The 25,232-nt window shown below is 36.6% G+C and overlaps 1 protein-coding gene across 3 annotated transcripts in view; it reads right to left on the bottom strand.

Moving 5' to 3' along the window:
• PHKB (phosphorylase kinase regulatory subunit beta) overlaps positions 1–25,232 on the bottom strand; it is a 69,375-nt gene that overhangs the window by 36,983 nt on the left and 7,160 nt on the right. For all 3 annotated transcript variants that reach the window (XM_027902868.1, XM_027902861.1, XM_027902853.1), the window contains 9 exons: positions 23,254–23,343; positions 21,300–21,438; positions 20,548–20,647; positions 17,391–17,498; positions 15,359–15,439; positions 11,936–12,051; positions 5,094–5,157; positions 2,357–2,452; positions 549–746 (listed from right to left, as the gene is read on the bottom strand). In XM_027902868.1, coding sequence (XP_027758669.1) covers positions 549–746; positions 2,357–2,452; positions 5,094–5,157; positions 11,936–12,051; positions 15,359–15,439; positions 17,391–17,498; positions 20,548–20,647; positions 21,300–21,438; positions 23,254–23,343 — 992 coding nt within the window. The remainder of the gene's footprint in view (positions 1–548; positions 747–2,356; positions 2,453–5,093; positions 5,158–11,935; positions 12,052–15,358; positions 15,440–17,390; positions 17,499–20,547; positions 20,648–21,299; positions 21,439–23,253; positions 23,344–25,232) is intronic.

Raw genomic sequence — 25,232 nt, forward strand, 5'->3', positions numbered from 1 at the left:
ACTGTGCCTTTACATCTGCTGTGGCTCCTTCTCAAGCAGAATATTTAAATAACCTACTTTTTAATTTTTCACATTTTATGGGGGAAAAAAAGAAATAAATTTTCATTTAGATAACCTTTACTGATAAATATTGTGATCAAAACCAAAATTGTTTTCTATGCACTCAGACTGTATTCAACTGTGAAATTAAATGAAATGATAAATAATTTCCTTATTTGTTATGTGAAATCAACTGTACCCTAAATGTAAATGAAAGCACATTCATTACAAAACAAACCAATGACTCACTTGCTGACTTGGCAATCTCTGGAAACTGCACATGCAAATTACAAAATGCATCTCCTTCACTCGAAGCAATTAGGCACCACTGTGCAATCCAAATTACAATCACTGCAGAGGGGTGTCTGGCTTCGTTTTGTTTTCTTTTGGGGTTTTGGGAGGATTTTGGTTTGTTTGGCTTTGGGGTTTGTTTTCTTTTTTAAGTACTGCCTAAACATTTTGGAAAGCCACAATCTGTCCATAAGGTCATAGGTCAAGGATTCCTTTACCTTAATTTCTGCTGGTTTGTAGTACCGGCGGCTCCTGTCCTCCAGCGCTGTTCTGTACCCATCCCTCAGAAACCTCTTAAACCCATATTTCCCTTTCAGTTTTCTAATAATTTTATCTAGTGTTTGACCAAACAAAACCTCATCATCCAAAGCAAATGCTGGGTAACTAAGACAGGGCAAAAGAGCTGCATCAGTGTTCTGTAGGAGGAGAGGGAGAAATAGGACATTACAAATTGAATTAGATCCCTGACGATTATTTGATGCACAAAGACTGTTTAACTTACTAAGTGAAATATAAGATAATGTTCCAAACTTATCTTCATCCAAATCATAGTACTGACATACTACAACAAGGTGCAAAATAAAACTTCTAAAGAGGCATCAGGATAAACTACGACCCAAATATCCAGATGGAGGATGTAAAAGAGAACTCACTTGACTAAGAATCTGACCTGTTTTACACTTGATAATGTGCAAACATCAGTGAAAACATTCTAAAACTCTGTGTTTCGTTGGGTTTTTTTAAAAATATATCCTCCAGGTTATTCCTGGAAGAAACACAAACATTTGGGTATCATATGCTCAAAAGAATCAAAAATGTTTTACAAATGTGTAGTGCTAAGTATCTATGATTAAATTATAATTTCTAAACAGCTTTTTCAGGAATAGCTTCAGGTGCTCCAACAAACAAGCTTATCTGATTCACAATTAAGAAGACAAGGGAATAATTCCAGGAGAAAATATGAGCAACCTTCTCAAGCACCATGTGCACCTACTGTAAGTTAAAATCACAAAAAAATTGCTAACCAGTGCATCACCAAGCTTGCAGAAACACAAGAGACTATTCTTTTCTGCTGACATATTCAAGGTATTCAACTGTTTAAAATAATATGTTTTTGCCAATATGACTGACATGAACCCATAAAAAGAAGACAAGGACACAAAGATTCCTTCTATGGGATAAGTAAGTTTTGAAATCAGCTTCTGCTGCAATATTTCAAGTCTCCAGCAAATAACAAACAGCAAGAATCATAAAAGACCATTTGACTATAAAAAACTAGCTGACAGTGCCTTTTATTTTAATTATCCAGCATTACAACTCTTCTATAATTCTTATCCACAATAAGTAAACTATTAATTTTGAAGATTATAACAGTCTGTTTCATGAACAAAAATGCTGTTATGTCCCAGAACATACAAAAAAGCAGAGTTCTATTAACACTCCTTTTAAATTACTGATTTTCTAAACCCAGATTCACCTTTGAGGGTAGTACTGAAATAGATCTTTTTTTAACTAATCTATACTTATGTCACTCAGATTTATTCACTGAGGAAATACATTTGTAACGGTAGCTTATGACAACAAGAAGTTGTCCATATTCAGCAATTTATGATAAGCCAACCTTAAAGGCTCTTTTTCTAGACAAAAGAAGGAATTAAAGCTAAAACAAAAAGTGTTTCAAAAATGCAGGCCCAGAGTGTATAGTAGAAACTAGCCAAAAGAAAAACAATCACCAAGACTCCAAAACCTCACTTCAGTTATTTCCAATTTTATGTTACAATTGTTTAGGAAGCTCCCACGATGCTACCATTTTAACTTATGTATTAACAAAATAAAGAACACCACTGTAATTCCACTTCAGAAGAACAACTACATCACAGTGACGATTTAGAAGCCAAAATTTAACACCTTCCCAGAAAATTCCCATCTTTATCAAACAGAACATAAGGGCCACCATGTAACTAAGAACTTGTATCCATTTATTTTCTCCACAGACTGTCAAGGAGAATTTTATTTAATTACTTACATGAGACCTTGACTCTCGGGGCAGCAGTGAACACAGAGTCTGCCTGTTACGATTATGGGCATCAAAATCCACAAATATAACAGACCAAGAGCAGCCCTGGAAACACAACATTACATTTGTTCAGTGGAAAGGGAAGAAAGTTTGCTTATTCTGGGGAAAACAACTGGTTCTGTGTTTTATTTGGGTTATGCTGTCATAGTCTACGAGCTGGTATTTTCAGTCAGAAAATATAACAACGTCAAGATGAAAATAACTTGGATGTTTAAACGTATTTAAGTATAGCCAAAATTTGATGATTTTATCTAACACTGATTATCAATTATATGATTCATTCAGGCTATTAACCCTTCCATTAATTCTTGAAAAATGAAAACTGTATTAAGGACAAAAAAAAAAAAAAAAAGAGTACCCGTCCTTCCCTGTGACTGCAGGAAATGTTCCAAATAGTGATGTTGAATATTTCATTACAAGTCAGTTAGAACACATATTCAGCATAGAGGTACTGCTTAGGTATTCAGCAGAGGTACTGCTTGGGAAAAGGGCTTCCATGCAAATAAAAATTGTCTGCTTTTCAGTTATTGTAAGGTTTGCATTATTAACATCTACTCCCTGCAAAATCTATTTCCTAATAACACTCCATAATTCTATACTACATCTGTCATCTTTCTGATATTTCCTGCAACACCCAGAAAAACTCCCACATCTGAGACACTGTTTAAACATAATCAACAGCATTTAGAATTATTACCAGCAGGCAACTTCTTGCAAACTCAATGCAGTTTGTTAATAAAGAGGTATCTTCACAGACATTCCAACTGACCCTGAGTCTCAGTATCACCCCACTGGAGGACACATTCAGTGCCAACTCGTTCCATTACGGTCAGAGACACTGGACCATGAGTCTTCATAAATCCACCAAATTTCTCCTAAAAAGCACTCAGTTCTTTGGTACACTGCTCTCCCAGGGAGACTGGTCCAGAACCCTCCCTTTCTAATTATTAAACACTTTCCATTTCCAATTAAGTGTCTCCAGAAGTAGTTGGCCACCTTTCTTTGGGTGTCAGTACTACCACCCACTGAGATGCCTTTCCAGAGGGTTTTTTCTGACTCACTCTTTAGCTGCACTCCAATTATACACAGTTATCACACAAATACTCAGTTTTTGCTTTACTAGGCTAAACAAAACATTTTTTTCACTGTCCCCATGGGAAATAATCTCTGTTCTCTTAATCATTCTAGCAAGATATATACTGAATAGTGCTAAGAATGTACACAAATAATCACATTTGCCTTGATGATTTGTTAATTTACTTTCTTGCTAATCCAGATTCTGATTATTCACAAATCTCCAAATTCATCTACAAACTCTGAACACAATTGCACATGTGTATGTGCATGTGCAGTTTCAAATTCTGTGCTACAGTGAAGAATTCTTTGGGGATTCAAAAACAGGCTAAACTCACAAGCATCTTGTCTTACAAATGAACTATTTTTCTCTTCTCCAAAGACGGTAAAGTTCTGGAGTAAGGACACCTTAGAAAGGTTTGATTTATTAAAAAAAAAAAAGATAAAATTGTTTTTAATATAGGATATATAGCTCATACCCAAACAAGTGATTACACTCTGACTGGGTCAGACTTTGAACATGTTTCTCTTGGCCCAAGCTGTCTGTCACCCCGGCAGTGATTTATGCAGGTTATTCTGGTGCAGTTGCAGGTGCAAACAAATCTCTCTTGAGGGGCTCAACAGGATTTCTCAAAGCTGCTGGAACACAGCTGGAGTTAAGCACAAAGGCAAACTCTGCCACAGACTGAAGGTCAAAATGGTTTCTGTTTATGCCAACTAAATATCTCGGAAATAAATTCTCAAAGCATAACTGGTCTTGCTTCAGCAATTTATTCATCCATTTCAGAATTTAGTAAAAAATAATTTGGGGAAAAAAAAAAAGCCAAACCAACAGCCGCATTTACTGATGCTTGAAATTGTTGGGAAGGTAAAGATTATAGATAAATGTTATTTCTGAAATACAATGCATGTATAATGTCGGATCACTATTGAAGATCCTTACTAGCTCCTAGTTCTTAACTGACATCGGCTTTTAAATGGATGACGTATCTTCCACTTGTACATTTTCTAAACCATTAATTTTGAAGAATATTCTTTTATTTTAGCTGCAGACTACAGTAGGTGTAACACCAAAAAGAAATATGCACATACAAAAGGAATACAAGTCAGATATAAAAATCTCAGAATAGTCTTGCTTTCCTAATTCATCCAAACCATGTGAAAGATTGGGAGAAGATTTTACAACTGTGCAACACACTGAAATTAAAAACCAGTAAAACAGTAGGATCATATAAAAGTAGTTTGTTTAAAGTCTTGATCAAAAACATAAGTGAAGCAGACAAAAGTAAGGTAATGTTTGTAGGTAGAGGTATACTCTGTTATCATCGAGAGATACAGCCCTGAAGGAAAAAAAAACGTTTTGGTAACAAAGTTCTTGTTCAGACTAAGTTGCAACCATTATAGAATTTTTTTTTTTTTTAAGGAAATAAAAAAAGTAATTCTGGATAGTAAGGGCATAGTGATTTTATCAGACAAATTCTCTACCTGAAACAGGAGCAGTCAATTTGCAAACTAACTTTTTCTAAAGCTGGAATCTAACAAAATGCCCAACCCACAGTCTAAGTCATTACTGCTAAAAAATAAAAGGAGAGAAAACAAACACATTTATTACCTGTTTTCCAAAGAGATTGAAGCCATTAATTGCTTCTAAAGCTGCTTTTGCCAGCCCCACCGAGCTGAGGAGAGAACAAAACAAAATCCCAGAGGTATCATAATTCAAGCCCAGGCTAAAATTTAACACATTTGACAGCTTTTAGAGCTTTGATCTTCTCTTGATTTGAATTTGGTGCTTAACCTTTATGTTAACAAAATGTTGACGCAGCAAATTTGGGGTTGTTTTGGCAGCAGGTTGCTTTTTTCCCTTTTTTCTCTTAAACACGACTCAGCATTTTTATTTGTCTTCAAATGTCAGAGACCATCTGCAAAAAAGTGCTTTTGCTCTCACCTTGCTACCAGACATCTGGCATTATGTATCTCAAGGTCTTGAAAGTAGTTTATTGACAGAGGATTTACTTCAGCACAATTTTTCAACCCAGCTCTCAAACATTAAAGTTTAAAAGACTGATTTCTACCTTTCCATATAATAAAAGAACTCATCAATCTGGATCCAGAATAGAAGGCTTTTCTGATGTCAACCATCTAGTGATACATCTTTTATTTCACTTACTCCACGACTAATATCTAAACAAAAGAAGACCTGGAAATACTATCAACAAGCTTTCAACTTTGCAAGTTCACATTTAAAGACATTATGCACTAAAATAATTAGATTATATAACTTTAAAAAATAAACTATATATTAATTTAATTACCAACTATGTAAATTATACAGTACAAATAAAAATAGACACTTCATAAAAGCCTTTTCCTTAAAAAAGTGTAGTTTTATACTTTCCTTGTGAGTACTTAAAAAACAGTAGCAAAGGAACATCCTTCTCTTTTTCTCAGTTTTAAAGAATACATAATTATATAGGCCAATTTCACTTATATCCATTCAACTGCAGTAAGGAGCTGAAGCATTAACAATACACATAAAACACCACATTTTTGGCACGTTGATGACAAAATTTCCAACATTTAAGGTCACAGGGCATCAGAAAGTAAAATATTAAATGAGCCAGTGTGGCAGGATAGTCCACCCTGAACAGAACTAAAATGCAATAAAGCACACTATGCAGGCCATCATGCAATGCAAGCTCAGCTGCTGGTGCCAGGTAACCTGTGGGACAAAGTGGTTTAATCATACCTCTAGAATTTCTTTATATTTAAACAGCTAACACAGTCTGAGGCTAAGATGGGATTCAGCCACAGCTAAACCCTTCCCTGAGAAGGAGTTTAAGAAGCAAGGGAGTCCCTTCTGCATCTCGAGACTCACCAGCGAGGCTTTGCTTTTGGAAACTTTATCTAAGCCTTCCACTCTCCCATGACAGCCAGTTCCCAACAGTGCTAGAGTTTAAAAACATAATATATAACACTCCCAGCTTTCTGACAGCTCTACTCAACACAAACAGTCAAGGTACCGAGAGGCCTTTGCACTTCCTGCTCAGTGGTGACACACAAGTGCAGGAACCAGAAACACTGTAGAGGTTCAGCTAATTAAACAAACACCTTTCACATTCTCTTAAACAATCTGGTAAAACAGATTCAAAGCACCCAGCAAAACAAGGTTTAGTGTAATTTTCCCTACATCATTCATGAAAGTAAAATGTTAAATTACACCTTTGTCTCCCCTGAAGTGCATTTCCTCTGACCAATGTACCTTGAGCTGTCCCTGCTTCAGTTGTACATGAAATACAACAGAGATTTTATTTCACTGACAACCCATGTCCTATCCCTACACATCTGTCCCATCACACAGAGTTTATAACACCGAGTTCTAAAAAATGCTCCGAAAATAATCACTAATATTCCCCACTTCTGTGTAAGAGGAGTTTTGACAATACTGACAAACAACTTCATCGTCCACCCACAAAGAGACTTAAAGCAAATTGTCAGGCACCAGCAAACAGGGACTGTGCTTTAACCTTTATTCTTCTATACTCCGTGAAGCATTTTGGGATCAAAGCAAACCTTACATTTCTGTAAATAAATTTTTTTGTTCTATTAATGTAAAATATGAAATTTCAAATGTTTACTGACTAATCCATATTTTAAATATGGGATCTCATTACTATTACACAGAAAATATTGAAAATAATGAAAAAAATTCAATGCAGTTACAGAATTCTGTTTTTTAAGTATTACATTTACCTTTGTTGGTTTTACAGCAGAAATACTTTAGATACTGATTTCACACTTTATCATTTATAAACCTCCATCTTCCTTTCTGAAACACTACCAGAAACAGTACTCATGGGATTCAGTGCTAATTGGTTCAACAAGAGAAAGCTGACCAGCTTAACCACGTCCTGCTCTGAGCAGTTGCCATCAAACAGTGGTGAAATCCCTCAGTTTTGTGTCTTCTGATGATAAAAGCTTTTAGTACTGGAGAATATCATGAACAAGTAAACTGAACTCAGAAGTACTGTGAATATAATTATTTCTCTGGCTTTGCTTCAAATACCTAACAAAAATGTAATTGTTCTAAAAACTGCTCCATTCCAATTATCACCTAGCAATTATCAACCAAACTGGGCTCAGAACAGAACTTTTTAGAGGCATTAAGGAGTATTACCAAATTGCATATACAGAAAATGAAATCAGAGAAATCCTGCACACTGCAATCTGTATCCCATGTTAAAACCTAATTCTTCTTCTCCCTTTCAAGTAACAGTTCTAATACCAACAGTCCTACATTTTCAGAGAAAGAAGTTATGACAAAAGGTAAAGAAGTAATAAATGTTCTAGAATATTTAAATGTTCAACTTGTATTCAGATAATGTAAAACTACTCAATCTGCCTAAAAAATAGGCAAAATTCAAGACATATGTATTCCCTCCTTGAAATCATCTGTATTTTACATGGTCATTATTCTACAATAACAATAATATTTACCATAATTGATAAGCGTTTTTCTACCCCTAGTTATTCAAAGCCCCTGGACACTTCTCACGCAAATTTTACTTGCAAGTGACCATATAAATGTCTCAACATTATCAAGCATTCCCTTCACTAAACACACACTTACTACTTAAGATTACCTAAAGTTTCATGGGTAAATGAGAGGAGGAAGTTACTTTAAAAGAAAAGTCTGAGAAGAGTCTTCATACCAAGTATGTCTTCAAAAGAGTGAACAATCAAACAACACAGCACACTTCAGGATTATGATCACACTTCAGACACTTGTTTCATTTCTACTGATTAATGCCCTCCTGTTGGGTAAATTACAAGAGAGGATTTATAATAAACATTATGCTCGTGTCTTTGTAGAGAAAACACATTCTTCATCCTCTATAATTTAGTAACAGAAGAAATAGGCTGTTTTAACAGTATGAATTAATGGCAAAACGTATTTTAATAAATGTTCCTTCCTCCACTCAGCAACCCACCATAAACATACTGTGTTAACATGTGGGACTCAATGCCCAGAGAAAAAGGTGCTTACTTGGAGATGGCCCCAAAGAAAACCTAACTCAAACCCTCCAGAAATATTCCTCTGGAAATTTCACAGGATCATTATGTCATCAGCTGTAAGGGACACATGGAACCCATCTAAGCCAATATGAAACCTCACTTGAAGCCAGATATGATAAACAAGACCGATTCAAGTAAACCACAGCCTCCTCTAGACAAGCCTCGAAAACCTCCAACCATGGAGATTCCCTAACTTCTTTGGAGTATCCTGTTCTGGCACTTCACTCTGCTTCAAATGAAGAGATTTCTTCTTAATGTCGCCACCGAACCTCACCAGGTGCAATCTTTAGACCTTACTGTAGCTGCCAATTACTGTGATGTGGCAAGGATTATCAAGAGCAGACTTGCAATCATAATACTAATACATTTGACCTTGAGCCACATTTAGGGCAGGGGAAGGTGAGACTAACCTAGAGAAACTGTACTTCCAGCTTGCTAGAAAATATTTAGTAAATGCACTTAAACATCATTTGTAATTCCCAGTAACTTCTGTTAGATTCACTCTTCTCTGTAAAATACCTGAGGGCATACACTAAAATTTTAACATTCTTAGCAATTGCTAATCAAAATCCACCTTAAAGCATATACACCTCTAATTCTCCTCCCATTCAGCTGCTTGCCTCCATCCAAGTGCTGTGCATTTGAACTGGAACATCAACCACCACACAGGATGTTAAAAATAAGGAAACAAGAAAAAAAAAATCCTACATCAGTAATAATAATTTTGTAACTATATAAATCAAAATAGAGCAAGGAAGAACAGCACTGTAGAAATATAACACCTGCTCTACACGGAAGAGCAAGATCGAGGCTCTGCAGTCCCAGATTCAGAATATGAAGATGCTGCACTTTGGCAATTTCATTTTTCTCACAGTACATATGGGAGATGTCAAAGACGTTTTGCAGAGGTATCAGCAGATGCCTGGAGAACAGCTTGATCAAATGGTTTCAGGACAAATTAATTTTTCAGAAGTTCAGCCGTTCGGGAAGGGGATCACACTGCAATAAAAGCTGTTACAAATCCTGCCTTTGAACCAATAAAAGCCATCAATTTGCACACATCAGTGCAGACCTGCTCCACAGAGTGTTCTGCTATTTATCATTTATTACAAGTGTTTTGAGCTGTACTAAGATGGAATACCAAGGCTGTGAAGGCTTAAAATATCTGCATCTTTTAACACAGGCCATAATTTACAGCTACTATACATAGACTCCCTATTATATAATACCTTCTTTAAAAAGGAAGCCTCTTTCAATAAAAGACAAGAATTAATTTCTCATTCTGAAAGCAAATACAGATTGTATGTAGATTTACAGTCTAGGTTTGGAGGGTCAGGAGGACACCACGCTGAACACTGAAATTAAGAAACTGGCTTTGGGTTCATAATCACTGAAGACACACAGACACCATTTCTGAGTAGACCTGATGGCTGCAATTGCTTCATCAGTTTTTTTTTTTTTTTAATGTTTTTTAGAGCTCTCTTTGGTAGATCCACTACACCAGGAGCTTAACAAAGTACACAGAACACCTTAGTGTAGCCAGGGCTTTCCTCAGTAATATCTAAATACATCTTTTGATGCATGTTCCTCTTCCATTTTTTTATTGATTTATGAGAACAACAGAAATTGCCCACCAGCTTTCTACAGCAAAGCAGAGTATCAACATGCACTCAAAGAAAGATAAATAGGGGCAATACTTGTTTCAGATGACCAAAGTCTACTTCTTAAATTAGGACCAAGCTCTGTGCTTCCTTTTGTAATAATAATGATAATGGCCAGTCTCTTCGCGAACGAAGAACCGGGGAAGGTCTTTCCACCTTCCAGCCTGCGCATTGGATTTTTTAGGTGAGACACAGTGTGCACGGAACTGAGCCCACCCTTTAATCCTGAGGTTCATCTGCCGGGGCCAAGCACGCTTGGACGGTGGCAGCGAGGTCCTCAGGATGTAGATGGATTGCCTTATGGGCTAACGAGCTCCATCTGCCCGGGGAGGGGCCCCGACCGGGATTCGAACCCGGGTCTCTGCAGTGACAGTGCAGTGTCATTTCCCCTAGACCACCGGGGGCTCCCTGCTTCCTTTTGTGCTAGTTCAGTGATCTGTTAGAGTGGCTCAGTCCATCTCACAGAACTTCACCTTAGAGAAACCGACCTATAAATGTCAGTCTAGATTAAGACAGAACAACAAGCCCATTTCCATCTGCTTAAAAGATGTTCAGTTTTCCCTGGAGGAAATTCACATACTGAATAGCCAGAATGCTGCAAACAACAGGAGACACAGGAGTTTGTGTTCCTTTTGCACATTTCTACAAGGTGTGATGTGGAAGGAAGTATATGTATCTCTACATGAATGCTCATATAGTCTGCCATTTGACAATTTCACAGGCACAGGAGGAAAAAAAACCCAGCAAACAAACAAAGCAGATCATATAACAACAATTTTGATTTTTTTCAGTTCTCATATTGGTACAAAGGTTCTATAAAAGCCCTGAAAAAAATACCTAAATTGAGTGTTTTGCTGTAATGACATGTAATTAGACCTTTAGGTTAAAATATACATGACTGTATGGGAACTAAGAAAAAAAATTTCAATTCTCAAATGAGAACACACATTCATTGGCAATATCGAAAACTGGAAGAAACACATGTATTCTTTGCAAGCCCTTGGTAATAAGGATGATCAACAATATTTTAAAAATCCTAAGATATCCAAGCTATAGCCATTTTTATGAATAATAAAGCCTCAGAAGTCAAGAAGTGAAGAAAACAGCAGTAACACTAGAAAAATCAAGCTGTCAGATTACAGATTTGATCCTTCAAGACAGACAGCACATAAGTAATTCCACTAAAGTGAACAGGACCACTATCACATTAAAATGTTAAGAACATTACTAACTGTCTGTTGGAACACGGATCAGAATGTCCAGTTGTTGTAGCATCTGAAGAACCTGGAAAAGAGCTCAGCACTGGACTGGTCTCCAGTTCCAGCATCTTCCCACCATGGTGGAGATGAGAAAGTCTAGGCTCATGATTCAACACCTTTTTAAAGCAGGATATTCCTAAACATTCTTGTGAATCCAATCTATTGTACATGCCTAAAGGGTCTGAACAGTTTTGAACACAGTTTTCAGAATTATCTGCATGCAGCTGCACATAATTATTGGAATTTGAATACTCAAACAGCCAAGCATCTATGTGGTTATTTCAGCATGCATACGATGATGAAATTATCTTCACATTTTCCCAAAATATATCTCTCAGTCTTTAGAGAACCTTAATTTATTTCAAACATTATTTTAATGCATTATTATTTTTAACTCACTCCATGAATTCTTTTGATTCATTTATGGGCTTTGACTGACAGAGCCACATTTGCTCACCCACCTCGAGTGCAGCTCTGGGCTGCCATTGTTGTATTTACTTCCTCTTTCCCACACACCAAAATCTGGAACACGATAGGCCCTCTCCACACAAAACACAAGGTTTTGGATAAAGGACACCTAAAGGAAAAAAAACAAAAGTGACTGAAGAAAAATGAAACCAGTTTATCCATTCATTTTTTCCCAAGAGACAGAAGAGCCATCATTATTCCATCGATTTCTGTTTGAATTCAGAGCAGGATATTCCCAAGCTCAGGTATTCTCCTTAAGACCAGTTCTTAATCACAAAATATGAAGAGGTGACAATGTGAATTTATGCAAAAGTTCCTCCAAAGCCAGGGATAAAAATTATTTCATGTTCAAGACACATATTTGAAGAGCTACAAAAAGGTGATAAGCTTTCAAAAAAGACTTATTCTAAAAACTTCAGAAACCAAAAGAAATTATATCCTGCAAGATTAGGACACAGAAATCTTGGTGCTGTTTCTTAATTAATTTCAAGAGAGTCAATAAGCCAAATTTTATTATATTAGCTCCAGATAGCACATATTCATGCAGATTCAAACACACTCCTTTATAAACATGAATAAAACCCTAAACCAATTTATAATAATTAGAATCTCCATGGATCAACATGTTTCAACTGAATACTAAGGTACTGAAGGGTATTTTAAGGTATTTAAGGTGTATTCAACTATAGCTGGGGACCTATTTAAGCAGATAATTTTTCCTCATTTGCACTGTTGAAAAAGACATTTGGAGTTTCTCAACTGTAGAAAAAATTAAATTGATCATAAGTTTTCCAGTTCAGTTCAAAGAGTCCACAGATTAGAGCTTAGTGAAGATTTAAGCACAAACACAAGATTTACGGTGGTTCATCCATCCAAATTATTCCAAGGGACTCTGATAAAGGGAATATTGCAATGGCTAAATACACAACCATAGAGGAGAATGACAGAGAAGGTTCAACTTTACTACACTCATGTGATTTTTGTTTTTTTAATGAGCTGCGAAACAAACCCCAAATCTTTTACTGAAAGGTATTTGCTTTCATTTTAATTTATCTGCATACTTCTGTTTGGTCTTTTTTCTCTCCACGTTTCTTTAAATCTTAAAAATTTAGGATTTCAGATCCACTCTTCATGCCAATACCAGTCCACCAGCAATATTATAATTCTAGACACATCTGTCTCTTTCTATATAATATGCCTCTGCTAAAATTTCACCATGAGATGCACGTGTACAATTACCTGTACACTAAATCTTTTCATAGCTATTACTTTCAAGAAAACACTGTCCCACTCCTTATTCATCTCTGTAATTTAGCATTTGGCTGTATTAAAATGAACTTTCTGTGAATTGAGCCAGAATACCCAGTGATTAAGTGTGGCTCCTCCTATCTCTATCAATAACTGAAATTGAGATGTATCAGCTAAATAAAGAAGGAAAGAGAACCACATAGAAATATACAACTTCACTGATTACTTCTACCAGTGATGATGATTGCAACACACACAAAAAAAAGCCAATTACAGGCATTTTATGAGACTATCTAAGGGTTTCCAAACAGTAGATTTACAGAAAAAGGCAGCAGAAAGCTTGTTGCAAACCAAAACCATCAGAAGCAAAATCATTCATATCACTGGCATGTAAATGCTATAACACTGTGGCACTTACAGAAATTATGGATTGTGTGTAAGCTTATTTATCCAGAAGTCGAGCATGTGGAGATTGAGGTGTAATAAAGAGCACACACACAGCATGGATGACTGCAAACACTCATGTAACTGTTTAATGTGTGGATAACTGCTCTCACTCATTGCCACAGTCATACACTGTTATCTTTGTTATGGAGGCAAAGACACGATTAAATTAATTTTTCAACTGCCAACAGATGAAACTGGAGGGTAACTCACTGACAGCTGCCATGCCTGACATCAAGCAGGCAGGAATCGCCTCTAAAGCCAAGAGTTCTGTGTACAAACATATTTCTGCAGACAGCTTGCCAAATATCAACCATCTGCCAGCACCTTCCACCGGGTGAGCACCGGTTCTCCATGGAAGGAAGGAGCCTAAATACACCCTGCAATGACACCACTGGGAAGAAACCTCCAGCTTGGTGTTTGGGCAGCAGATTGCCACACCCACTGTGCCACTAGACACGCAGGGAAACTTGGAAATACCATCATTATGTGGAGCTGTAAGGTCTGAGAAGAAAGGCAACTGTTGAAGCTACACCGAGAATAACAGAACACGGATCTGTGGCAAAATAATCTTGTCTAAATCCCCACAGTCCAGAGATTTATAGGGTACAGTTACAAAGAATACTACATCCTGACAAGGAATGAATATCCACTGACTGGGGAGTCTATGTACATGCACTTTTTTTTGCAGAATCTGTAATTAAATACAAAAATTTGGAGGATAATATAAATTACATATCAGGTTAAGTAAATAATTACATACATTTGCCTCCTCACAGACATAAAGGCAATTCAGACAAAATAGTATACAGCTACCATATGATCTAACTAAGCAAGAAAGGAGACATGTTGCAACATTCAGTTCTCTCATTTAAAAAAAAATAGATTAATGAAGATGTACATTTTAGAAATACAATGCCAATACACTGTTGCTGGAAAATTATTCTTTTTTTATATATAAGTGCATTTAAGCTTTTTAAGGCAATACAGCAGCAACTATTAAACAGAACAGAGTATATTTAAACAAATCCAGTTTAAGAGAACTGGAAGAAAAAAAATTTAAAAAAACCCACATACATCTGTGCTTTCCATTCTGTATCAAAACATAACCTCATTTTAGAGCAGGACAGCAGGTTGTCCTCACATGACTTGTCCTCAAGTCACAGCCACAGTGGCTATTATTATCTTATTTACAGAAGAGTTAACAATCTCTACAAACATCCCTCACCATGACATAAAATGGTTGGGTTTTTTTTTCAATTGAAGAAACAGCAAAAATTCTTAATGCCCACAGGTTCATATATATTTGAACAAAGTCCTTCAGCTTTCCAGAAAATTAACCCCATTATTTATTGTATTGAAATTCCACTGGACAGGATGCACTGCCTGACAGTTTGAAATAACATGAAAATTGAGAACAACATAAGTAGAAGTTAACTGTCCTAACAGACCTTTTAATTCTTGACCTTGTACCTTTCAGAAATAGCAGGGAACTATGAAAGTTTTCAATGTCATGTTACATCTACTTTTGCATATTTAACACCTTTTCAGCTATTAATTTATTGCACTATCCATTAGTTCATCTGTTCTGACTTCCACTAAAAGCAAATAGTACCTGCAGTGTATTTTCAGAACAATTATTTTACAGTTGGTAATTAAATAAAACCAAGAAAGAACACAAACAACTCAAAGCACGTGTTTCAGGATCGGAAATCGATTTGTACCTCATCTGTGTTGTAGATAATCTGCAGCCCCGAAGAGATCATCTCAACCAAATAGAGGAGGAACAATGACACAGTATTGATCTGAAGTGATTAAACACAGAAAGGAAACTATAATTAACTTTATGCTTATTGGAGTCAAACAAACAAACTAAACATGGTATTATTCCCTAATAGTGATGATTTTACTATAACACTGTTTTGCTTCTTCAAAAACACTCTCCTAGACCTAATGATGGGGACACAATCGATAGGAAAAGATGCCACAAAGAAGCACTGTCCTCTAAAACTTCTGATGTATTAACATTTTTTAAATTATTCAAACTATGCTGTCAAAAGATGCTATCAAAGCACACTGCTTTGACCCATGGGCAATCACTGGAGCCACAAGCTGTTTCATGTTTATATTTATAACCGTTTATTAGCAAGTAGATGACCAAAAAGGCAAGTATTATATTGAATAGTACACAGCACACCTAGAAAGCAAATCACTTCATCCCTAGTGGGAATTTTAGTGCTATTAGCTGACAGGAGTATAATTACAACATTCAGATATGATTAGATTTGTGAAAAACTATTTTTTTGCAGTCGTACACAGCATTTATTATTAACAGTAATTACCTTCAGCAGCTATACAGATGAGCACCATAATGCCAATTCATTGATGAATCAAAGGAAACTGCTGGATTGGGTTTTTATTACAGAATTCTACTATAATTGAGAATTTGTATAACTCCAATAGAGAATCTAAGTTTCTCACAGCAACTTGCTTCAATGAGGTAAAAACCTACAATCTCAGTATATGAAATTTAGAGAAACCCTCTAGAACTTTTAATCCAGTTTTTTAACTGGATTCTTATCTGAAATATAGCAGATTAAAAATTAGGTCCACATTTTAAAAATCTCAAAAGATATAAAGACTCCTCTCTTCACTTCCTTAATACAAACTGAAAAGCACCAAGTACAGCAATAAGAGCTACATAATATAATCTATTTTTCCCAACTGAATTCCCTACATTACTCTGTGCCCTGTTGTCTCCACAGAGCTGAAAACTCTCTATTTTTTGATGTGTGCTGATGACAGAAGCGAATGTGCATTCATGTTATGGGAAGGGTTGAGCTGCCACAAAAAACAGACTTGAAACTCTCATATACTGCTCCCCAGGTCCCAAAATTGTCTCCTCCTGCAGATAAAAGATGTGCATTTTCAGGGAGCTTCACAAAGAAGTCCAAAATGCTAACTTAGGATAACTGCATAAAGCATTTTTCTCAGAACACAAATTTTCTGAATCCAACACACTTATTGTACAAACTATTCAAGTAAAGTTGTCACCATGAAATTAAATAATTATCAACCTACTGGCAGCTCTGAATAACTTCACTAGGAATGTCTGAACTAAAGACTATGCAGACCTAAGGACTGCAAAATAAGGCCATGAAAGCAAACAAGGGTCTGAAAACGAAGAAGAGAAGGAGGAAAAAAAGGAAAGGAGTAGATCAAAACTTTGAAAAATGAAAGACTAAAACATTAAATTAGGCAATGAATCTGACTAGGAACCACTTCACAAAGAAGTGAAGAACAACTCCTAACTAGACAAAGCTATTGTCAGTGTACATTAAATGTTTACTATGAATGAAAATTTCTCAAACTTACAGAAAATTAAGCTGGGAACATTCACATTCACTGTAAGATTACATTAAATCTTTCACTTTACTGACTACAACATTGTTTTGCCAGAATTATTAATTGACAGCCCTCTGTTGCTCTCAAAAGAAGAAACTTCATAAACAACCAACCATCTACCTCTACAATCCCACAGTTATTTCAGTACCTTCTGACTGAAACATACCACTGAGTTATTTGAAAATAGTTTATCTTTCACAAAAAGATGCAGAAGGAGCCTCAGTTTTACCACATACAGCACATTTAACACAAGTCTAACCAAACTGAGACAGCTGCATTATGGAAGAATGGAGAGAACAATAACATTATTAAAAAAACAGCTAAACTTTTACATGCACGTGCATGTGTTACCTGAAGGTGCCCATACTCCTTATGAGAGAAGACCTCATCTCCAGTGTGTGCACTGAACAGAGAATGTAGACATGCAGATGGTTGGGGGTCTTGCTTAAATTTCTGAACCTAAAGGTGAATGAAAGGCAAAACATAAAATCAAAGTCAATAACGTCAGTGTGATTGGCAACCACAAATTCACTATGTATTTCAGGTATTAAAAAATTCCTCCACGTGGCCACTATGTAAAACTTTATAAACCAGAGTTCCTGAAACTTATCAGAAGCTATTTCATACATACTTACAAGCATACATACACCTAAAGAACACAGATATTCACCCCATCTATCCAATCTCTTTGGGTTTGGCAGAAAAAAACAGACATCTGTAATAGAAAGCTACAGATGCTCAGTTGCTTTTATCTTCTGGTCAAACAGAAAGCTGAAATCTTCGCAGAAATCACGTCAGTCACTTGAATTCACAGACCTGAAGTGTAGACACAGAACCCTGACCCACAGCTCTCAGCTGGCTCACCACCTGTCCCTAGCAGAGTACCAGGAATTCCACCTGCTCTCTCACCTTCCTGGCCTGTCTCCATCCATCACAGCATTCCAGTCATTGGAGCTATCCTCCCACCCCACCCAGCCCTGGAGCTGCACACACACTTTATTGCTCCCTCTCCTTGCCCAGGCTGCATTAGTGTGCAGGCACTGCTGAGGCATCAGAGCATGACGAGTTCCCAGAAAGGGTCCTGAGCTTTCTTCTCCCTAGTGCTGTCCCACAGGGCCCTCCTTATTTCCACATGCACACTCAGGACAACTCCAATCAATGCCACCTCCTTCTGTTCACATTAGCCCAGGCCCTCGGCTTGCTCACCCCAGCCACCACTTCCTCACTGGAGCACTCTCTCCCCATGCCACCATTCCTCGTTTAAAGCTCTTACTGGAGTGCAAGAGCCCAAAATTTATGCCAGGAACCAGTAGTTTCACTAATTTTTATGAATCACCATCCATAAAGTAATTATTGTTTTACCATTTAAAAATGCAAAAGGTTTCAAAACAAAAAAAAATACTGTTGTTATTAATAATAATTGTTAAGCCTTCTGGGCTATAGACCTGCATAAATTGCAATGTTTCGATCATGTGACAAATGAAACGCTGCAAGAACTCTGAATATCTAGTGTAAAAGAGATTACCTGGGAAAAGAATGGTTTGATTTGGTTGTGACATTCACATACAGTGAAGTATTTACAGATTCTAGAAGACAAAGCTGAGAGCTTAAAAAAGAAACGGAGATCAGGGATAGGAAGAGTAGTGCACCAGATTAAAATGAACTTCTATGCAGGGACACTATCACTGGACCTCAGAATATATCTCTAAGAATCTCATACAATGGAGATTAAATTAATTACTAATACAATAGATTAACGAAGGTGTGAAATAATACTATGGTCATTTTAAAGTAGTTTTGATTCCTTCTTTGTCACGAAATACAGTGTCTGCTACCTTACAAAACCATTTGGGAAAACAGTCTGGACTGTCAGACAGTTGCCAACAGGGCAGAAAAATGAAACCAAATTCACAAAGAAAAGAAAGAAGGTAAAAAACCAAGAGCCTTTTCCATAACTTTTAAAGTCACCTTTTGCTCTCCACCATATTTCTTAATTTTCTAACCATCATTGCCAGTACCTGATCCACATTTCACAACATTTCCAACACTGATGTTATCTTCGTGAGATACTCTTCTCTACCAACAAATCATACATAACACAGAGCATGTGCCTCAGACACAAGAAAGCAAATACTGTTTTATAGAGTTATCATGTCTACTCCATGAACACATTAAATATATACAGATCAGAACTCATACATTCCTTAGCAACAGAATGCAACATCTGCAATTTTTGTTACAAGCAGCAGCATCTGTTCAAGTCATGTCTTGGGAAAATATAATTCTTCTTATTAATAAAAAGCATCTTCCTTCTACATGAGGCCAGCACACACAGTCTCTCAAAATAAAGTCCAGCCTGATTTATTTCTGTTAGGTACCAGAAAGCGTTTATTACTACACCGTGGGAAAAGAAAAGCATCTCTAGTAAACAAGGCAAAACCTGACAAGTAGGATGTCAGCAGTGTGACACCTGTGTTAATTTAACGCTTATTATTTCTATCTGCACTCAGCAACCTCAAAAACCAACAACCGCATGTCAAAGAGAAAAACAACAGCTCAAATGCAACAAGATCAATTTAGGTCAAGATTATTTAAAGATATGAGGCCACAAAGAAACAGATGATGAAAAAAGAAAAAATATGTCAGCATAAATACAACTGGCAACACATCTGATTTGCTTATTATTGTCATTACTGGTATCACATGCCTATGAACTTCTCATTTTAGCTTGTGTGCTCAGCTGAGATGAAGGTTATGTGGTTACATGAAAACTATTTCTGAAAATGCAGTTAAAAGTCAGTTACATGAAAATTAAAATAATCATATGGAATATATAACTACTTCTAGAATTACTGCTAACCACTATGCAAAATTAATCCACTATATCTAAATTTTAAGAAGGGGAATCCCTGAATATTCAAGAATATTCAGGGTATACTCACAAGAGGACTACAGGTTGAATAAATCAACTGTGCTACAACATAAGCAATTTACTGTTTCCTTATTCATTTTGGGCTGTTGCCTTTCTCACTTTACATTATTAAGTCAAAGAATACTGGAAAGTTTCTGCTAAAGAAACCAAGCAAAATAATCAAAACGATCACCTAGATAAGAACACCCACAAAACCAATAACCAAGATAACAGTGCAAAGAAAAGTCTCCAATCTTAACTAAAAGAAGTTCTACATCTTTCCATTTAATCACTAAAAAGACATAAAAACACCCACAATTACCAATGGTGTAATATTTAAATAGGATAACTAACTGCAAAATGAACCCCGAGACGTTTCAAGCACACCCTGCATTTTACTTCATCAAACACTCGTGCCTTCTACACCCTAAAACAATGCTGTGGCCTGACAACAGCAGAGCAGCTGTTCTGAGCTGGGCCACACAGCAGCACTGCATTCCCCTTTGGAATTTTATCTATATTTAGAAGTTAGTTTTCACAGTTTAATTAATCCCCTGGAATGAAGGCAGTGCTCGTGTCCACACTCCAGTGTTTTACCTTATCGGCCTGCCGCATGTAGCAGTAGAGAATTCCTCTCATGCACTTTATAGCAGAATGCTCCAGCTCGTGAGTCCTTCCCTTGTCATCATCAATACGTCTGGGTAAGAGAGATAACTCGTAAAACAAATTGGAAATGCATTAGCAGGGAAAAAAAAAAAGGACGTTAATGCTTTGGAATATTAAGTATTCAACTAATGCTGTTGCATAGTGGTGTCCTCACCCGTATTAAGATATTTATTGCGCTATTCATCCTTCCTTATTAAAAAATAATAATAAAAGGGGGGGAGGGTTTGCAGTTTGTCTTGCAACTTACACAACCATTCCTACTTCAAAATCTAAAAAGAAAAAAAATCCTTACTGATATAACGTTTGGTCCCTTGCAAGGAAATGAATTGTTAGTCCCTGCATCAAGCCTGCTAATGCTCTGAACTCTCCTACATTTGAAACCAGCAGTATTCCTTGAGTACAATTTGCCACAAGAACCTGTTTTTAATAGCATGCATTGATGTCTCTGCTACAAATACTGATACCAACTACATTACACAAAAACCTGTTTACTTACCAGAAGCAGAGTGGCATTTTTAACCTAGTCCTTACAGGAATATTTTTACCAAGATTTGGAAACATGTACCATGGCTACATGTATGGGTTTAGGAATCTACTTTTGACAAAGCTTCATCTTCGAAACCTTTCCTGGGGAACTGAGCAACAGAAAGGATGTAAGAGGTGTGACTTGAGAGGTTACTCACCTGTAAGCAAGGGCCAGTGCCCAGGCACAGGCAGCACAGTAAAGGCTGTCATGCACCTTTGCCTTTTGGTTATCCCCATAGGTCTTGGTAGGGAACAGACCTGTGGTTGGGCTCTGATGGAGCAGCAAAGTTGATTTAACTGGAAAAAGGAAAAATAAAAAGGCTAGTAACAACACTTATATTTTTTCCAGTTTCTAAACTGATTTTCAGGAGTAAATCAAGGCGTGAACAACCTGTTAGAGCATGTACAAATGAAACGAGAAAGAAAGGTAAGGGGAAACACACAAAAAATTTGCCACGTTGTCCTTTCAGTCAAATTAGACCTTTTTACAAAAAAACCCAACAGTATTCAAAACTATTTATATGACTCTGTTCTAGCACAACCCACTTTGTACAGAATCTCTACAATACAACCCAGTAATTTCCTCTTTATGAAAAGAGACGAAAAAAGGGACTACAGTATGTCAACTGCCTCCCCAATCACTGAGATACTTTATCTCTCCAGAACCCTACATTTATAAAAATTACATTTTTAACTTAGGCTATATGATTGTATTGATATTTATAAAAGAAAGGAGAGAGTAAGTAAGGGGAAAGGGCAACTACAATTCTTTAACTTAGAACCTTGACATAAAAAGAGAACAAGAGAGAAATTTTCAAGTTGTCAAAACTGACTCAGAAAAAATACTAAATAGTACTTGATTCTTTTTGTACTTTAATATTTTTTCATTTTCTGCATTGTTTTCCTAAAGTTCTATAATAACCAGCGTGCTACAAGATTGAAACTGGGCTTATTGCCCTCAAACATGACCTTTCTAACAATAATCTGTCCAGTATAAGACAGGAAAGCAGGGGTGTTTTTTTCCCAGATTGTTATCAAGCATCGATTTTAAAAAAGTCTCTTTATGTATGTATTAGAAATTAAGAATTTAACGAAACTTATAACGTTTTATTCTTCAGTGTCTTGATACCTTGTAACAAAAACTTGGATAAAATATTACCTGAAAAGTCAACATAGATTATTCTAAAATGAAGTATAAATTCAATAGTCATTTTTTACTGTGGCAGCAGCCATTAAAAAACCCTGTATTTTAGAATACAGGCAGGACTTCATTATAACACAAACCTCCTAAAACCCGCTAAAACAGTACAAACAAATCATTGCTTCTTTAACAGTTTTGGCTTAAAAGAACCTCATAATGAAAAGAAAAAACCCGAAAGTTGACTAAAAGTAAGTTAGCTAACAAATAAAGTTTCAGCACAAAACACATTATGGCACCACTAAGAACAAAAAAGAACTTCTTACTGATCGCCTGCCAAACTGTTATAAATACCACCAGAAAGCTTTTTTCCATTTACATTTTTCCTCAGCTGTATCAGGTTAATGCTGCAATACCAAGCTACCCCTTTATCCAGAATAATTCTGAATTCAGTCTTACAGCTGGGCTGGATTTCCAAAAGGCATTTTGATTTCCAGCAAGAAGTGTAACACAGCCCTGCAGTCTTTGCAACTTTCAAACTCCCAGTAGAAATTTAGGGAACTACCCTTAAGTAGGAATAACACAGCGCTGATATTTACCGTGAAAACATCAATTCTAACTCCTGTCTGGGGTAGGTCAAACATCAAACACTTGTCAGCAGATGACCTTTGTCCATCCCCATCCAAGGCCATCACGTGCAACTCCGAATCTATCTGCAGTCTGGCAAATGCCATCATTTTGAACACTGTTTGCCACTCATACACTTTCACGCAGTGTATGAAATATCCAAGTACATGCATTACATTATCACAGGGATCTCGTGAGGAATTGTATCCCTTTACCTCTCAGGAAATAAAAATCCTTACTAAGGACTGCTGATACTACTTTAAGACAAAGCTAATGACTTTCATAAGCACAACTGTAAATATTTTAGTGAGTTACACTGAAAATGATGATGATGACTATTAACTTACCAATTCTATAGTAATGATTTAATTTGTCCCATAGACTTTCCCCCTCTGGCCTTGGAAGGTTAATACTTTTGAGTGGCTCATAAATTGAACCTAAAAGAAGAAGAAAAAACAAAACACAATCAAGATCAGAATTGGTTTCATAATTCTACTATTCCTAAGAATTAGTGCAACATGGTATTTTTCCTGTTTGTTATCCAAAAGCACAATTTATAGCATTTCAAAGGAAACAAAAAAAGTTGCTGTCTCTACAATCTCAGGGAATAGATTTCTACGCACATTTTTTTCTACAGTATCTGTCTACACAAATCAGACCTCCATCTGGGTCTCCAATGCCCTGTTGATACTCAGCTACAGTAAGTGCTACTTAAATGTATAGTTAATTACTGAAGATTATTTACTGAAGATTAATTACTGAAGCTATTAAATGTTAAGAATTTTATAGGAACATTTGCCTGAACTTTATTATGCTACAGACAAAATTCCTAAAGATATATAGAAAAACACAAGGAAAAGGAACAAAAGTAGATTAAATTCAGCTATTATTTCCCTATCTGCCCCCTAAAATAGTGAACATGTACAAGAGCATCAATATTTTACCTAATCCAACCTCGTTTGCACCCACCACCACAATTATCCCAGCTGATCTCATATCTTGAATGACAAAAAGGTCCCAAGATACTAACAATGCTTAAACAACCTATCCAACTGATAAAGTCTCCCGATTACCTATATTACAGAGAAATACAATGATATCAAATCCACCTCTTTCCTTCTCAGTGTCCCACACATTGACTGCTTCCCCATTTACACCTGAGAAGTCAGTTTTCCTGATATCTGAAACGAGCTTCCTATTAAAAATTACCCATGTGAACCATTTCTAACTCCTAATTTAAGAGTAACACACTGCTCTCCTCCCTCCATCAATCCCTTGGGCTTTATTCAGAGTTCTGGCTGGCAAGGTGTCCCACAGAGCCCTGTACTAAGAGGAAGAAGGAGCACACTCCCTTTCCGGGCTGCAAGCTGCCCTTCCAAAAAAACACAGGGAATGCACTGCCAGGGGAAGCCCAGTCAGCCAAGCACTTCTGGCAGGACACAGCTGAGTGCTTTATTCACACTGGCTCTTTGGAAATCCCAGCACATACCCAAGTAGTAGACAGGAGATTGTCCATATTCAGGACTCTCATCCAAATGAAATGAAGAAAAAGAAATGAAGAAAAAGGAAAGTGTTCAAGAAACAACTGGACGTGGCACTCGGTGCCACTGTCAAGTGACAAGGTGGTGTTTGGTGAAAGGCTGGACTCGAAGATCTTGGAGGTCTTTTTCAACCTAATTGATTCTGTGAGTGTGTGTGGAGAAAGGAGCTCTATGAATAAAGTCCTTTGGAGGGGAGACAAGAAAATGTCTCTTGCTCCTCAGGAATTCAAACCTCACCTCCAATTTAGTATTATTTTTGCTTTGCAATCATAGGAGTTTAAAAAAAAAAATCCCCCCCTCTCTGAGCAGATTCCTGTGGGTGTGCTGTGCATGGATGCTCTGGTGATGCTTCCCAACACATCTGAGCTTCCCCTACAGCTCTTCCCTTCCTCACTGGGAGAGTTACAAACAACACATCCATGTGGGGAAGGGCCTGAGAGGGAAGCACAGAAAGCCCAGTTTATTAAAGCTGCCTAAAAGAACAAAGTAAAAAGAAATTAAATTGTTCAGTAAAGGAAAAGAGAAACTTCTAATATATCGCATCTTTCATATCTACTGCTAAAAAAAAAAAATTAAAAAGAACAAATCAACATTCTGAAGCAATTTAAATCCATTTTTCAAAGCAATTTTATTTTTCTATTTCTTTTTGCCTATGAATCCATGTCCACGAGGAGATTCATAATTTATAGTGTTATACTATTAATTCAGTTATCTTGCAAAAGCACATAATACAGTGACCTGTGTAACTGTAATTTTATAAGGCAGTTCAGTGAAAGTAGGACAGA

This window comes from Empidonax traillii, unplaced genomic scaffold (genome assembly GCF_003031625.1).
Source record: "Empidonax traillii isolate 1590-97213 ecotype Southwest subspecies unplaced genomic scaffold, ASM303162v1 scaffold23:size2178997, whole genome shotgun sequence".
In the NCBI taxonomy this organism is placed as follows: domain Eukaryota; kingdom Metazoa; phylum Chordata; class Aves; order Passeriformes; family Tyrannidae; genus Empidonax; species Empidonax traillii.